The sequence below is a fragment of the Coturnix japonica genome, chromosome 1 (assembly GCF_054131305.1).
Source record: "Coturnix japonica strain WE chromosome 1, WE-NBRP24, whole genome shotgun sequence".
Lineage (NCBI taxonomy): Eukaryota > Metazoa > Chordata > Aves > Galliformes > Phasianidae > Coturnix > Coturnix japonica.
Window position 1 is genome coordinate 65,013,114 of NC_140663.1, and position 18,365 is coordinate 65,031,478.

Sequence of the window (18,365 nt, forward strand, 5' to 3'; positions counted from 1 at the left end):
AGCAGGGCAGGAACTGAGACACTTTTACAAGGCTTATTCTTTGTTATGGGGTCTGTAGCATAAACATTGTCCCAGAAGGACATCAGAAAACATCTCTCTCTTTTAGTTACACCAGTTTATCTGCTCCTGGATTTAGAAATACATTCCATCCCTCACTCCAGGTAAAAAATAGTCTCAGTGAAAATATGAGTTTTACATTTTGGCATCATCCCAAGCAAATCCTGCTTTTGCCTCCAGCAAATGTCTTGATTTTTCTGCAGGTGGAAAGTTGCCAGAATGAAGCAAACATTATGGAGGGAAGAACATTTGGCAGGAGTGCTTAAGTGACTGCCAAGTGCTGAGTTGTCTATCACTTAGAATCAGTTCCCAGTACTGCTAATTACAACTCCCAGTGCTCCCTCAGAAAAAGAGAGGAGAACCTCTCATAAAATGCCCTTACTATTGCCCATTCAAAGTGCAAACTGGATAGAGGAAAGCAAACAATCACAAAGAAGTCTAGAGGCAATTTATCAAGACTGAATTGTTTCCGCTTTCTTTTTGTTGACAATGAAAGAGCAAGAACAAAATAACCAGAAGAGTTCAATAAGAGTCTGCTTGCCCCTGCCAATTGCTGTTTTTCCTGTCGATAAGGAAAAACAGGAAAACACAGCTAGGATGCAGGGGGTGTAACATTAATAACACATGGCATTTATAGACCTTCAAGGGAGATAAAGCTAGCTGATATTTTGAAATATTCCTAAAATATTTGGATAGTAGTAGCAGGGGTATATACTTTCCTCTGCTGGGAATGTACACACTTAACTGTATGCACAGACACACAGTCTTCGGCAGAACAGAAGATAAGACTTGCATAAAGAAGGGAAAATTCATGGAATTTGTTTCAAGTTTTTCCTTTGATGAAAAGACCTGGAAGGTACTTAGATTCTTGTGGCATACTGCTTACCCCAGCACCATTTTAGGGACTTGGGTAAAACAGAGCTATAGAAAAGGACAAGTAGACAATGGCTGCTAAAAGACCTCTAATTCATTATAAATTATGAAAACCTTTAATATCACTCCTTTCACTGTCACTCAGAAAATATATAACATGTATATACATAAGATAATCCAGTTTGAAATTACCAGCTCTCCTTACCCACCTTCACAGTGAACTTAATGCCCTTAAAGGCAGTTAGGCATGCTTCAACACTTCACAGCTTTAGGCACCAAGGGCTCAACAATTCCATGTGCATGCAAAAGTGAAGTGAAATGTCTTGAGGCACAGCAATGAATTGTTCAGTTTTCCTCAGAGTTAAAGGAAGACATCATTTTTGGTTTGCTTGTTTCTTTGCTTAGGTTACACAAATTTCTTTTGGAAAGATGCAGTGTTCCTCAGCCATGAATTTGATTTTTCTTTTGTAAAGAACACTCTCACTGATCTGTACTTAAAGATGGATGTTGGTGTTGGAGAAGTTGAGGGAGGGAGGAAATGTGAAGGGATTCCCCATCCCCGGAGGTGTTCAAAGCCACTGTTGGATGGGGTCCTGGGAAGCCTGGTTTAGTATTAGAGATGGAGGTTGGTGGCCCTGCTTGCAGCAGAGTGGTTGGAGCTTCATGATCCTTGAAGTCCCTTCCAACCCAAGCCATTCTATGGTTCTATGAAATCATACCAGGTGGCAGAATGCAGACTGAGAAACAGGCAAAAACAAAATTTTCTCTGTACTGAAAATTTCAGCTGGGAAGTTCAAATCTCTGTTCCCAAAACCTGTGTTCAAGACTCTAGTTAAATAAACATGGAGTAGAGTTGTACTCCCAGAAAGGCAGTGAGCAGTTTATACTCTTCTACTTCCATTTACAGTCAGATACTGCTATTCTTGCTCCTCGGGTGTAATACTATTTAGGGAATAGTGTCACATATGTGAATGGGACAATCTTCACAGTGAGGAGAAACAAAAATTACAGCTTTCCTAGAGAAATCACAGGTACACGACTCTGAAACGAGGAAGATGATGAATCTGCTGACAGAGCGAATTCTGCATTTTAATGAGTGAAGGAGTGGGTTCACAACTTGCAAACAAGCATGCATTTCTTACCCAATTTCACAAGCTGGGGCAGGGAAGTATTGCTGCCTCTTTCAGTACAAGCAGTTACTGAAAGGTTGTAAATGTCCCCTGGAGGCAAGCTCAACACTGCAGTCATCACATTGCGTGTTACCTACAATAATTAAAGACAACAATTTTTAAGTACAACCCAAACCAGATATTCTTCTTCTAAAATTAATCTTGTTGCCTAATGTACTACAAAGAAAGCTGTGTACATCACAGCAAATTTGTTCTGCACACTCTAGACTTGTTACATGACCCAGTACTGACCGGAGTCACCTACAGATTTGAAATGAGATATGATCCAAATCCAAGCTAAGGTTTAACAGACCATGAATAACTTCTTCCTATTACTGTGGGAGCAAGTAAGCTCCTCATTTCTCCAGGGATGCAGAGAAGGACAGAGGACTCAGACCCTGCAACAGACCATTTTCAGAGGATTTGTAGGCTAATTAATAATGGTGCACTCAGGAATCTCATGCTGCTTTCCACAAACACTAAATTTTCAGCTGAAGTTTTCAGATCCAAGAAAGATGAACAGTTCTGAATGCAGACTAACAGTGACTAACATGTTTGTCCACTTATCTAAAAACTGACAAACTTCTTCAGAGTTATACAAAGAAATATACAAAGAGCAGGAAGAAGTCATCAGTACCTGACTATATTATCTATTAATTTTAATAATCCCTCAAGAAAAGCATTCACATTAACAATCTTTACCATAATGAATCATATAAAAAGATAATCATATACTATCATTTTCAAAAGAAACTATTTCTGAAAGAGCCTAACACAGTTTAGCAGAAAAAGTACACCCTTAAGCCTGAAAGCATGACACATCCGTATTTATAAATATAAGCAGTACCATAAAATTAAATCATAAATAGCTTATTCTAGGTATTCCCTTAAGAGTATTTGCTGGGTACTCTTGTTCTGAAAATAGCATAAAGAAAAATATCCCATAAGATGGCTTTGAAGTTTCATTTGCATGTACTCTGTGCTGTAGATACTGTTTAATGGAGAAATTACACATTCCATGTTTTTTTTCCCCATTTGCTCACTTTATATTTATTAAATCTAATAATTCTGTATTCAAATATGGTTTATCTGAAACTGCTACATAGAAATCAGAATTTTTCCTGAAAGAATAACTGTATTTTGAGAACACGACTTTTGGAAGGAAAGGAAGGAAGGGAAATTTCAACGTTTTTTCAAATTCAATGGTTAGAATAAATTATCTGGGGGGAGGGTGAGGAGGGGAGGTTAGGGAAAGTGGGGATTTCTTTTTTTGTTTGAAACAAAGATCTAAATATTAGAAGTTCCTACTGCTTATAAATGTCATGTTTTTGAAGAGCTCCACTAATCGCATGATTAGATTCATGGTGCAACAAGCTCCAGATGGGTTCACTCTTGCAGCCATTAGGAAACCAATGAATTCTATAATGCTCCGTATAAATTAAAGTAAAAAAATGCTGACAAATTTGCACTTATCCTGAAAATCCACTTCCAATTCAACATCTGGTGAATCTTCAGCTGGAGAAAACCTTTCATTTGAAAAAGAGCAGCCACTTTCTACCTGTAAATGACCAAAACATCAATAGCGGTGCTGAAGGTCACAGGATGCAAGAAGCTACAATGCTGGTAGTATGTGCTCCTGTGTAGCAGTGCTCTACTGCAGTTTTAAATACTTCTTGCTACTTGTCCAGGGGCTGCTCTTGAGCTTCAGGTTAAGCAAGCATCTTGATATGACGCTGAAGTGTGGTTTTATTCCATAATTGAAAAACGTAGAGTTCTTTTTCTAACTGATTTTTGAATTAGCTCAAATAGTTGAGGAGAGTGTGACAAGAATCCATCATAACATCTGGCAAGTTTTCTAACAGGTGAAGAGATTCTGGGTGAAATCCTCTTCCAATCTGTTCATGGTACGTGTGTTCAAATAGAAAATGGGAAGTGATTGATAGCACCTGGTATGGATGACTTAAAGAAAAAGCATACAGTAGTGTCACGTAGCTTATTATTGACCAGAAATTGAAAGCAGCATTTCTGTTAACTGAAAAAAATACTCTTCAGTATCTCCTAGCTGCAGTTCAGAAGATCAATAAGCTATTCCTAAATTCTCACCTAAATTAGTAAAATTTTCTGTTGATTGCAATGGAAACATTCTGCCCACTGTCTGTTTTGACAGCTGAGTGTTCAGAAGTGCTCACACACAGAAATAACTTCAACCGATTAAGCAACATGCTCAAACATTGCAATACAAAATCATAAACTGAGCAAAAAAACACAGAGAATGACACCTTCCCCAATCATACTTACACTCTTCTTGATTTTCTTCTTTCCTTCCGCAATGACCATCCAATGCAACATCCTGGAATGAGAGAGGTCAGTACCATCTCCTCCGTAGGTCCATGTGACGTACAAAAGGTGGTTGTAATATTCTATGGAGGTAATCTCAGGTGCCACTGGTGCTGAAGGAATAGGACAAACATATTACAGACATGCTCTAACACAACTGATTACCAAGTCCAGTAACAAACTTCTGCCAAGGGACAGTACTGGGAAAAGAGTATCATGATCACAGCAGAAATGTATCAGTAAAATCATCTGCACTTTATACTGGTAACTGAGTACTAGTTGAAAGAAATGAAAAACAGCTTTTCCCTGAGGAACATTTGGAACAGAAATGCATTTTTGTTCATAGCCTTACAGTTTTATTAAAAATAAATAAATAAATAAAAGCATGAAGATCCTGGCTAATAGAAACCATTTTCCAAATCAACATTTATAAATGAAATGTAAAGCCAAGTTAAAAGCCTCAGATATTGATTCACTGTGTTATAGCACTGAAAAGCAATGACATTCAGCAACTGATAAATAAGAATTGTCACACTGAATATCTTGGATAGCTTTTCCAAAGGAAAAAAAAAAAGAACAAACAACAACAAAAAAGCAACATACTCTGAAGGTGAACAAAACAATGTCTCTTTATGTGAAAAGCTTCAGCCCTCCTTGCTCCCAGTGTGCAAGTCCCATCATCAGAGAATCGCAGAATCACAGAATTGTAGGGGTTGGAAGGGACTTCCAGAGATCATTGTGTCCAACTCCCCTGCCAAAGCAGGTTCCCTACACCAGATCACACAGGTAGGTGTCCAGGTGGGTCCTGAATATCTCCAGAGAAGGATCAGGTCCTGGATCAGGCCCCCTCTCAGACTTCTCAATGCTAAACAGACCCAGTTCATTCAGCCTTTCTTCATAGGGGAGATGCTCCAGCCCCTTCACCATCTTTGTGGCCCTCTGCTGGACTCTTTCCAAAAGATCTCTGTCTTTTTTGTACTGGGGAGCCCAGAACTGGACACAGTACTCCAGATAAGGCCTTATCAGGGCAGAGCAGAGGGGAAAGATCACCTCCCTCGACCCGTTGGCCATGCTCTTTTTAATGCACCCCAGAATACCATTGGCCTTTTTGGCCAAGAGGGCACACTGCCAACCTGTCATCCACCAGGACACCCAGGTCCCTCTCTGCAGAGCTCCTCTCCAGCAGGTCATCCCCCAACCTGTACTGGTGCATGCCACTATTTCTCCCTAGGTGCAATACTCTACACTTGCTTTTGTTAAACTTTATCTGGTTTCTTACTGCCCAGCTCTCCAGCCTGTCCAGGTCTCACTGAATGGCAGCACAGCCTTCAGGCATGTCAGCCAATCCTCCCAACTTCATATCATCAGCAGACTTGCTGAGGGTGGCCACTATCCCTTCGTCAAAGTCACTGATGAAGATGTTGTTGAAGACGTGCCGGACCCAGCACCAGCCCCTGGGGAACACCACTAGTTACAGGCCTCCAACAGGACTCTTCACCACCAAAGGTTTCCTCCTGAAATGGGTGTTTAGGATGAGTAAGAGAGTTGCCTCTCTCCCTATTACCTGTAGAGGGAGCATAGCTGACTGGCTCACCTTGATCACCTACCTAACTGGGAGCTTCACATGCCCTAAGTAGGATTTGAGTAGAGTGGAGCACCCAAAGAGGAAGTCTGCAGTTGGTAAGGACTGTAGCCTGCCTCTTAAGGTGTAAGCAGTAGGATAATCTGGAAAAAATGGGAAGTGTATGATTCTGTGTGCTTGGCAGATTCCATAGGAGCCCTATAGTGAAAAGGACATGGATAGATCCTCCTTAGACCACAACCAGTGTTTTTGTGCCTTTGCAGGGCTGCTGCCCCACATCCTGGCAGAGCACTGGGTGCCAGCAGGCATACAAAGACAGGATGCGCTGGGAGCACGGGACTGCTTGAAGGGGCCACACGGTGTCACTGCTGCTTTCACAAAGGCTTCTATGACTTTACGCTGAGATTTGTTAGGAAAACAAATTTACTGAAGAAAAGGCAGCAAATACAACGACAGGCAATTTAGAGCCATTTAGAAACGTTTAGTAAGACTCTCCTCTCAAATTCATCTTGAGATCACACTTTTATTTTGTTGAGAGTAAGCAGTGTTATTTAGTACAAACTCTTTAAAGTAATGCTTCCTTAATTTATAGAGTTCCCAGTCCATCCCCTATGCATTCTGTACAGCCTAAGGCCACTACTAGCATGAATCTTACCTGCTATGAATAATTACCTCTTAAACCTTGATATTGATGACGTATTTTCCTTCCTAACACTCACATAGCTTTAAGTTTTAGATATGTGGCAACAGTACCTGCAGGGTATCCGAAATAAGACCACAAGTAGGACTGGTTTGCCCCTTAGCACCATTTTTCACTGAGTGGCATGGAAAGGCTGTAGGAAATGACATATCATGGCCAACCTGGCTAAAGTGAAAGCTGAAGGCATCTGCTGGACTAACAGAGCAGCCTTGCAGAAAGGACAGATGCATTTGTGCTCACCAGCACTGATGGTCTACTTCTCTATCCTTCCTCCACCAAAGCTAAAGGCATCCTTGCCGTAAAGGAAAACGTTGGTGGTCTGAAGTGCCCTTGTTTATGATTGCTTTAAAATCCAGCTGCTTACAGCAGGTGGCATTAAAAACTCATTAGTCACCACAGCAACACCAGCAGTGCCGTGATCTCTCCCTGTGTTATCACAGCAGCATGCAGCTGTTCTTGCAGGAGCCTGAGAGCAAATGTTGCTCTTGGCAAGTGTTTACTTAAGGGCAGTCTGGGCCCCAGTCCCTCCACTCTCCTGGAGACATCTGACCAGCTGTCATGGGAGAGAGCTGCGCATCACCCAGTCTCTTCTAACACTGTTTCATTTCAGGTACTGTGGTCCAGTGAGTTCCACATGGGATTCTGCATTACAGGAATGGTCTGACAGATGGTGTACTGTCAAGAAGCCCACAAAACCTGCTATTTTAACATTTTAAAGTTTAGTTTTAATGGGTTTTATTTTTTATTTTTTCTATTTTTCCTAATTGTTGGAGACCTTCTTAGGCTATGAGAGGAAGGCAGAGTTGTTCAGAATGATGCAGAAAGGGACCAAAAGCTTTTTTAAACATCTGCTCCCTCTCTGGAAGGAAACAGGCTGAGGGTGATAAAGAACCTTGCAGTCCCCTGACAGCTTGAGATAGTGCAAAGCAGCACCTACTGGGGACAAACATTTCCAACCTGCAGATGTGAAAAATTGGCATGCCTCCTTCTGGTGAGTTAGCCTGACAGAACTCCCAGGACAAAACTGAAGAGGATGCAGCTAATAATGCAATCAGAGAACAGGAAGGTATGTAATGCTCACATTTGGTTGTGATTGTCTATTGATAAGCACTTGTAATTTGGTCAAATCTGATTTATTTTTATTTTTTTAAATCAGGATTCTTCCCTTACAATGCTTAAGGTCTGGCTCATTGGTATTCAGTGTTTTCATCAATACCCTGAAAATAAAAGCACAGCTGATGAGCCATGCAAGCAGCACGGTGACTGGCAAAGAAGGAAACGCTCAGGACAGGACTGTGATGTAAATTATTGGCCCCTGTGTTGAGGCCATTCAAACAAAACTTATTTTGGACTGCCAGGTGCAATAATCTTTAGGAAAAAGGAAAAATAGCTACCCTAGGAGGAGTTTAGAAGGCACAGAATAGAAGCAAATCAACACATACCTCCAGTGCGATGCCTTGGCAAATGCAATCATTGAGATGCACAAACAGAAGAGCATTGAATAGGGAGCTGATTTTGCCTCTGCGGGAGTATTCAGCAGCTGGTACTGCAATTTTAGGCACAGGTTTTCATTGGTAAAGAGAGTAAAAATGAGAGAGGCAGAGTTGGGAAAAGAAGTTGCATGAGAAAATGCCTTACTGAGAGCACCCAAAGCGGACACAGTTTATCGAGGAAGAAATGTGAAGCTAAATTATCTGTAAAGGTTAAAATAAAAAGAAGAGAGGGAAAAAAAAAGCCCTGATGTTCTTTAATCAATAAGTGAAAAGTGTAACAACAGTCATAGGTTGGACATTAAAACCAAATGAATGCAGATCAGTAGCAAAGGATAAACCACTGATAATAAGATAAATTAAGCATTAGTACAACTTACCAGGGAAGTGGTGGCCTCCTCCTTCTCTAGATATGAGGTGATTTTTCTGCAGAGGGGTTTTGCCAATCACAAATAAATGGATAACAACTTTATCTGAGTTCTTTGCCCTCTTCTCATTTGTGTATGTCTGCTACGTAAGGAGTTCATCCATTTTCCATGTTGTGTCAGTAAAGGCCCTTACTTGCCCCATACAGAGATCCAGAATGACCCTGATGAAGACTTGTATTTTAGAATAACTTCATCTTCCTATGTTCTGCTGAAGGTTTTGGGAAACAACATAATATACGTGGGCCCTACTGGAGTATTTCCACTCAAATATGCTGAACCTGGTACCCACATCAGTTGGGAAAGACATTTCTCCCCTCACACAGCAACCAATCACCTGGAAAATTTCTTCCATACAGTGAAAAAGAAAAGATAATTGATGCTAAGGGGCAATGAACATCCCAGTGATTTGTCATGGGGCTCTGCTGGACACTCTGTATTTCTGATACTCCAGACAAGTGACAGGATTTCTCCTAGCATAGCTTAGGCTCAGATATCTGAGGATGGGAAGCTTCATCTGATTTCAATGAAGCTAAGACTCAATGCAGTAATAATTTTGCTCATGTAGTTCTGTCAGGCATTTATTAACCATCATCACAAATGGGCATTATTCACTTCCCTTCCTCAGCTGGATCCTGTTAATACCTCCACCAACCAGAAAATCTTGTTCTAGGTTACATTATGTTTTGGAGAGAGCTACTGTAGCCTGATTTTCCTCATAATGTGTCTTTTAGAGCTGGGAAAGAAAAGTGAAATATGTTTATTTCATCCCATGGAGCACCTGAGTTATTTACTGCTTTCAATCACCAGTATTTCTGCAAGGTGAGCTAAATGATGATGAATGAATAAAAGCAAAATGATTAAACAGGAAACCTTGACTCAAGCAGCTTTGTTGCTGGAAGCTCATAGGAGGTCTCAGATGCTGTTTCCTTTCTGGCTAATCTATTTTATATACTGACGATTCCAATTCAAACTGACAAGGGATAAGAGAGTGTGCTAGATTCAAAGCTGGTTCCAGCTGGAGGAGGGCAAGCAATGGGGTCATATCAAGTTCTCAAGCTGAGAACCTTGACTGGGAGGGACTGGCCAAGGCACAGCTGCCCAGTGAAAATGCACCCAGCAGAGGTGCAACGTCTTGATCTCAGCAGCACTCTTCTCATCATGCACACACAAAATGCACCCAGAAGAGAAGGCAGAGCTGGAGAACATGAAAAATGTACTACAAGACGTAGTCCCTGTCTAGATCTGTATGATGCATACAGAACACTACCTCATGTTGGCAGTGGATTTACTGTCCTTGGAGGTGTTCAAAAACACTGTGGATGTGGCACTGAGACATGGTTAGTGGTTATGGTGGGGATGAGTTGGCTGTTGAGCTAGATGGTCTTAGATGTCTTTTCCAACCTTAATGATTCTGTGATTCTCTGATAATGCGGAGACAGTGCAAATACATGGAAAAATATTTCACAGTATCAGAATTCACACTATCAATTTATTCATTAACCTCTCAAAGTGCACAACACCCAGTGTCATAGAAGACAAGCACAGTCACTGGCCTCACTGGTGCCATGCCTTTGGCTGATGGAGGGTGGGACACAGTAACCCAACACTGTGCTTTGCACAGGAAAATTATACCTCCTCAAGCAAGCCTAAGAGCTTTCTTTGAGAAAGCAAAAACAAAACCAAGGACAACCCCCCTCTCTTAGCTATTAAATACTCTGATTTATAAGGGCCTGAAGGTGAAACACAGCATTTCTTCCCATTCTACTGCTTCTGGAAGCATTTTTGTGGTCTCTTCAGAGTGCTGCTTACCTGTTATGAAGCTTATGGTGGAACTGTCACAGCAGCTCAGCTCTGGGTCTCCCCAGGTCACCATGGTGACCCGGAAATTGTAGTACCACGCAGGCAGCAGATTAGCTATCCTCTGCAGGGAGACAAAAGACAAACAGCAGCTCAGCAGAAAATTAATCAGAATGCGGTGTGACTTACAAAATGCAGCCATATTTGTAAAGCCAGACATGGGCCCAGATATGGGACTGTTTTACTGAGCTCTCACTTTTTACTTCAGGGGTAAATTCTGTAATTTGGTATTTGAATTCATTCAAAAATGTCTGTGGGAAGACCAAGGCTGGTTGTGGCAGCTCTGCAGCTTAAGCAGGGGCACACATTCCCACATCCACCCACCATGGGGACCTCTCATTCAAACATGGGCTCTTCTTTCTTGATTAAGAAGGTTTTTAAGATATATTAGAAACTGTTTTTGACTCAGATATTGTCACTTCAAAGGACTCATTTCTTTCCCCCAATTTTTGAAGTGTGTTTCATATTGTATTATCATTTATTATAGATGAAATATAAATGAAATATAAATGAGTTATAAATGAGACATAAATTATAGATATAAATACAAATGAGATATAAATGAAATATAAGTGCAATATATTTTATATTGCAATATCATTTGTCACATTTAAGTTAAAATTGAAATGTTTCCAATGCCAGAAAAAAAATACAACATTTTAAGTTTCGTGTTTAAATTTAAATATAAATTAAAATCCTAATGATATTTTGTAATTCAAAATAAAAGCATATTAGTAATAATGAAAAATTTCATCAACTTGCTTATTTCACAGATCTCTGATGTTTTCAGTGGCCTTTTATTTATTATTTTTTTCAGACAACACAAGGCAATCCAAATACAGCATTTGGGGCCTATTGTCTCTATAGTTTTATCCATTTGACATCAAAACTTTGAAGCTGCTTGGAATTATTACATACTTCTGGTGCAATACTGGAAATAGTAATACTGTTTAAAACAAACTTCATAGCATAAACATTTAGACATTGTACTGAGGGACATGGTTTAATGGTCTCTCAGGCATTTATTAACCATCCTCGCAAATGGGCCTTATTCACTTCCCTTCCTCAGTTACATTCCATTAAGATATTTACCAGCCAGAAAACTTTGTTCTAGGTTACTGTCTGTTTTGGAGGGAGTAACCATAGCCTGATTTCCCTCATAATGAGGTTTTCACAGCTGGGAAAGAAAAGTGAGATGTTTATTTCCTCTGATGGTGCACCTGATTTATTTACTGCTTTCGATCAGCAGTATTTCTGCAAGGTGAGCTGAATGGTGATGCATAAAAGCAAAATAAAGCATTGGTGCTAGGTATAGTTGGACTGGATGATCTTGGAGGTCTTTTCCAGCCTTGGTGATTCTATGATTCCAAAATGAAAGAAGCAATTAAACAGAGTGAAAGGGCTATTTAGTTCCCAAAGTTCTGACTAAGTGATATGTTCTTCAGGAAACCATTTTTTATCTCACTGTCAGATGGCAGATTTTTTACTCCCCTCCTTTCCTAATGGGTTTAACGCTTGCTTCAGAGACCACCAGTGATGTCAGATAATTTACTGACGATAGAGAAATCTGTGGCACACAGTGGGATTCCTGAATATGGCTAGTGAACCCAATGAAAAGTTCATCAATACATACTTGTATGCTAAATGCCATAACAGAGTAGAAAGACATTCTTTCTCAAATTTACATTAACCCTTTAAAAATTATTCTTTAAGAAATTTCACTTTGGCAGCTGTATGGCACTGCTGTTTTTCAAACTGAAATTCAGACAAAGTGGGAAAGGAGGCGAACTTCCTTTAGCTTTCATGAACAGAATTTGTAATAGCAATGGGCAATATAATCTCATTTTCTAACGAACCACAAAACTCTGAAAGACACTATTATTTCTAAGATGACTTGGATCACTCAGACACTAATCTAATTGTGCTGAGTCATTACTACAAGGTATTAATTACTTCTTTGGTAAGTTATTTTGGGTTTTAATTTCCTTGGAGATTTATGTTCTAGATTTACTGTCACATACCCAATTACTGTTCAGCCGCTGTAGCTGAAATGACTAACCAAATAGTATTATGCAAATGAATTACAGTAAATCACTGCAGCTCTCATAAGCAGCAAAAGTTGTTGCTGTTGCTTTTGCATACTCATAACTTTCTGAACAACTGATTTCAGCTAAAACTGCTCATTGCCTTGTGCAATGGCAAAGTCTGGATATAACATGTTCAGCTTCTCTAGGAAGATGAGGAAAGCAAGAGGAAAATTTCATGGGATTTCTGTTAAATACTCAGTCTTGCAAAGATTTGTGTACATGTTCTTCTAGAAGATGATTTTTGCCTAGGTTAAAGCCTTCTGCATGTCTTTGCAGCTTCAGAAATATGAAACCTATTTTCACAAGAGCATCTCTGCAGCTAAGTGTTCCAGATGGCTCACTGAAAGACTAGCCTGCAAGCCCCAAATCCCTATTATCAATATTAATTATGCTGATAAGGCTTTGGACTACTCCCCCTGAGGACACACCGGAACTGGTTAAAGCTTTGACTGACAAATTGACACACAAACTGAAGCTGCCTCTGGACTTGCTGAATATGCCCATTTGTCAACAAATAGAGGCTCATCTCCCATCTTATCATATTACTTAAATTTTAGCATCATTCAGTTGTATTCCCCTACTTGAGAAAAGAGATGCTGCCAGCATCTGGATGTTTTCTCTCCTTGGCCTGGAAAAATGATCGAGGTTTAAAGACATATATACATATTCATAGGGGAGAAGCTGAACAAGGAAATGCCCCAAGGTGCCAGGGCCACGCATGCATGAGAAAATAATAGTCAGTAACAGCCACTTTACCACAGAGGCAGTTAAGGAGATGGTTGCTGCTATTTCATAGTAGGTTGTCCACTCAGATGTCATTGTTGCTGGATTGAAGTAAAACATTTCTACAACATATTTCCTGAACACCCCAAGGAAAGGTCTGTTCCAGCTCAAAACCACGGCAGTAGGTCCCAAAGGGTACAGTGTCAGATCCTTTATTCCAGTGGGCACTATAAAACAAAAATTGTGACTAGTATTTTTTGTTTGCTTGTTTGTTTTATATTTTTTAATTATGATTAATTACATTAAATAGATAAATAAATTAACAAATAAAATCCACACAATACCTTCCATTAACCAAGTTCTGTTTCTGATTTGTTCCTGATTTTAATTACTTATAGCTTCCTTGTCACAAGCAGTGGAATACCATTCTTTTCAGCATTTGTTCTTATGTCTACTTTGTCAGAAATGACTGAAGGCTTCCACTGACTTTGAAAATCAGGCTGTTTAGGAGATGTTTGAAGTTGTAAGCTCAAAAACAAAAGCATCAAAAGCCACAACACTTTGGAAGATAAAGGCCACCAGAAAGAACGGTTTTTTATGCCTATCCTTCCTTCCCTGGGGAACCTAAAGGTGCTGCCATGAATTGCTATTCTTGCCTCAGAGATGATGAAAACGGGAAAGGGAAGTCAAGTGATTTGAAAAATGTCACATTGGGGTCAAGTTCAGCAGCCTTTACTTTCTGGAAAGCAATCACTCTTCATGACTTCAGTGAGGTTACTTAAATAAGTACTTTGCTAACATTTTCAAGGGTTGCAGAGCCCCAACTCTTGCAGAATAAAGAACACAGATTACTTCAGCCCATATTTTGACATGAGTGTTTTTCCTTTCATAAGTCACTCACCATTTCCCTCATCTTTTCCATCCATTCCATAAAGTGTTAATACTTAGCCAGTGAAAATGAGACTTATGATAAATGCAGGCAGAACTGAATACTTTTTAAGGCATATTTGAACATATTTTTGTTTCATTCACCTTTAGCCATCGCTGATCATTTCACTGAACATTTTATTTTGTATTTCTATTATTTTAATATCAAATTCAATATCCAGTAATCAAATGAAAACTCCTACAACTGTTGTTTTACACCATAAAATGTTCTCTTTATTATAAGTAAGAACTTTTCATTGTTGGGTCAATATAAAGATGTTGAGAAAATGAGGAAACTCATTAAATACGGGAATATATTATTTCACTTTACTACTCCACATATCTGCTTTCATCTCAGAATTCATTTCTTAACAGTATAACTTTGATCTGCTTGCTTGGTTTTTTGCTTGTTTTGCTTTCTTCCCTGTATCACAGAGAGGACGTAGAGTGACAAATTCTGAAGTTCTCTAACTTTCAGCCACCTGCTCACCCATAAGGCAGACTATTACTCAAAAGGAACCTGGGTGACTCAGGTTAAATATTCCTCTGCAAATGTAATTCTATAGATTGAATATCTTTCTCTTTGCTCTTTTCATTACATTTTGTCACAGTAGTAACCTTAACAAAATAAATGACATTGAAACTGAAAGCTATTAAATCCTAAGTCACTCTTTAGTTAGAAGCTTGATGGAACCTTGAGTTATAGGCATGGGGAGAGAAGCTCAGCGTGTAGGTCATGAAGCCACATTCTTGAAAATGTCAATCTCATTCTTAAAAAGCCTTTTTTATCTTCCAGTTTCAAAGCAGAGAACATCAAGATTCATGGTTTAAGTCAAGAAGATCAAGGTTGGCATCAGACTTAGTACAAGAGGAGATAATCCAGCTCCTGACTTAGCACCTCGGCCTTCAGGCTGGATCACACTATGTAGTTCGCAATGCAAATTTGCTACAGATACCTTAACAGCAGTCCCATACCTTTCATGAGACAGAATGATTCACTTCTAGGAGGTGTCCACATCTCTCCATTAATGGCAGACTACCTGCAGCTCAGAGCAGCCACACCTAAGTGAGGCAACTCAGACCAGAAGCACTGCTGGAGTTGAACATACATGTTGCCAAAGGTGAAGATGGTTCATTACAAAAGGCTCCATGTATGTGAATCCAAAACTGTTTTCTTTTTCAGTTTTGTAATAACCCAGTAACTAAATATGAATATCCATCACCAACTGATGGAACATTCATGCTTTTCCTTCATTAACTGGCTAGACAACACATGGGAAACAAATTTCTCAGTAAGAGTTCATTACATTTGAAGCAACCAACATGACAGTTTTGTCTATATTTGTTTGTGGGCTCTAGAGTTTAATGAATGTACAATTCATATTCAGGAAAAAGAAAAAAAGCATTTAAAACCATAACTGCAGGACTTACCAATGGAAAATGTAACAGGATCAGAGGGCGGTCCAACCAATGGTCCTTTCCGTAAGTAAACCACAACTTGGTATTGGGCACCAGGAACAAGATTTTCAATGAGGCTGCTGCTTGAATTTACCTAATGGAAGAGAACAAATCAGATGAGAAGTATTTACTTGGTCAGTTAAAAGAATATTGAGACTGTACTTGTTAACAGAATGTGTGTTTCTGAGCCAGCATAAGTAGCTAATCCTCATTCAGTTATGCCCCAAATGACAGAACTCTGAAAGCACTCAGGCTTGGATTCATAAATGATCTGACCCAAAGAATCACACTTTCCTTGCCACGTAAGGTCAGGGGCAGACCCACTCGAGCCACTTCTCACACCAAGGCTTATAGAAATATTCAGGCAATAGTATTCATACTCAGGTGATCAAGGCTAGAGTATTCAGGCAGTATGTTTTCAACCTCAGGCCATCAGCCATCTGATTCAACTGCAGACATGAGCTGAAAGCAGCCTTATGGGAAATCAGTCTTCTGAGTGCAAATGTTAAATGTCTGAATGCTGAAATCAGAGAGGAGCTACTCTTTCACCCCTCTTGCACAGCACTACAAAATTTGATGAAGAGACCTTGTGACTTTTCCATTTGGGACATCAAAATTCAATCTTCTGCTGTGGCACATCAGGTATTGGTTGAAGCTAGAGGCATGATGCCTGACCAGGAGATTCCTAATCTGGTGCAAAATGTGAAAAGCCTCATGTTCTGAGCTATCAGGAAAGACATGGAGAAGCTTTGACAAAAAAAAAAAAACAACCAACCAAAACTTCAGGCCCCTCTTCTACAACTGCAGTCTGGTATTTCCTATTAATATTTTCTCTGCAACCTTTCCACAATCTCATCACAGCCTCCTTTGGTTTATTGTGATGCACATAAATACATCAGTGTAAGCACAGATTTAGTGAGGAATGGAATTTGTCTTTGACAGCTGCTTTTGAGAACTAATCAATTCATGCATAATGGTAGAAATGAATAAAACTCTGCACTGAATTTTGCCCTTTTCAGCTTGTCAAGGAGAATTCAAACCAACAGCCATTAATAATTCCATGTATAATAATCTGATAAAATTTGATTAGAGGCAGTATGAAACTCTATAGGGACAAAAATAAACAACTGTATTTAGACACTTTGCCTACTTGTAGCAAATACATTTACTTTTACAAATGTCTTGTTTATTCACAGATTAGTTTCAGGTATTTGTATTTGAGCTTGTAGATTAACCCCTGAGTATGTACTTTAATCCTGTATTTATATTCTTTCTCTCTAAGGTTTATAGTCACCTACCATATTGTTTTGCTTCCTGATTAGATAAATGCATTTTTAATAAATGGAAGGAATGTAACTCAAGGAGATTAACAACTGGTTGAGAGAAACAATTCTCAAATTGTCTTTAAAGGACAATTCCCAGTGCAGAAGAACACAGACATTCTTGGAATAAAACTCAAAGCATTTTGATGAAGACCTATTTAGAAAGACACTTTTAAATGATGTAGTTACTGTGTTATCTAACTTGCTAGGCTAATCACAATGTTGAAGGAGGTGAAGATTTACAGAAAGCTATGGCTCTGTTCTTCCATTCTCATGGGTGCGCTGAAGGTGCTGTACATGGCAGCACCACAGCCTTTTTCAGACTCCTCAATCATACACATTTAGGAAGCCAGGTAGAAATTGTGGCGCTGCTTAGAAAAGAGATTTGTCAGCATTGTGGCAAGGCAACAGAAGTGTAGACTGAAATCACTTTCTAACCAAAACCACATTCCACTCATCCATCAGAGCCATAGGATCAGACTCACCATGGGTTTCAGGTAGCAGAAAATTACCTTATTTTGGGGTTCAGGAAGCTAGATCACAATAAACATGTTCCATATGACAGCCCTAAAGAAGAGTTGTCCATTCAAATCACAGGTGGTGGTGATGATTATTTACTTCCTACCTTTGAAATATCTTTTGTGGATGAAAAGAAAAACTGAATTCAAATGACTTCCGGAAAATGTAGGGTTGAGTTCTGTACTCACATGGAGGAAATCTATGAATCAATTAATTAATTAATTCATGAAAGTTGAATGATAATCATCCATGTGAGCACTTTTCTTAATAAAAATGGATTGCAGCATATGCCTAAGTGTTAAAATTACGTGATATCATTTTGCTCACTGCTGCAAACATTTCTCACTCAAAAGTTTGAACATAGAACTGGCCACAGCCACTGCAGCAGAAATACAGTTTTAATGCTGGTGGAATTTAGTGCTGTCATTTCTGTATGCTCTTCTCTCCCCTTCACTCTGCAGAACAGAACACCGTGCTCTGCAGCCTTTAGCTGGATGGGGCCCTTGGCACTGTGATAACAACAGTGGGATGACTATAAATTTTTTTCCAGTTCTTGAGGAGGTCCCTTACCTCTGTGCAGTAATGTTTTTCAAGCCTTTGACTTTCCTTTTGCTTCTGACAAGTCAGGGAGACCACAGATACAATTGTGCCATTGCTACCACTCTCATGTGAGGCTGTCCAGGATGTTAGGGCAGTAGTAGAGCTGAGCACTGTCACCGTCACATGCTGGGGTTTTTCTGTGAGCTCTTCTATCCATTCACCTGTGGGGCCTGGGACATGCCAAGAAAGTATGTGTGAGCAAGGCACTCTGCACATTTAAGTCACTCATTAAAATA

At 39.6% G+C, this 18,365-nt stretch overlaps 1 protein-coding gene across 2 annotated transcripts in view; it reads right to left on the reverse strand.

Moving 5' to 3' along the window:
• The window catches only part of PTPRO (protein tyrosine phosphatase receptor type O), a 145,002-nt gene that overhangs the window by 28,805 nt on the left and 97,832 nt on the right, over positions 1–18,365 (reverse strand). For both annotated transcript variants that reach the window (XM_085543395.1, XM_085543389.1), the window contains exons 7-12: positions 18,100–18,299; positions 15,662–15,782; positions 13,337–13,530; positions 10,446–10,557; positions 4,398–4,549; positions 2,073–2,193 (exon numbers count right to left, since the gene is read on the reverse strand). In XM_085543395.1, the coding sequence (XP_085399521.1) occupies positions 2,073–2,193; positions 4,398–4,549; positions 10,446–10,557; positions 13,337–13,530; positions 15,662–15,782; positions 18,100–18,299 (900 nt within the window). The remainder of the gene's footprint in view (positions 1–2,072; positions 2,194–4,397; positions 4,550–10,445; positions 10,558–13,336; positions 13,531–15,661; positions 15,783–18,099; positions 18,300–18,365) is intronic.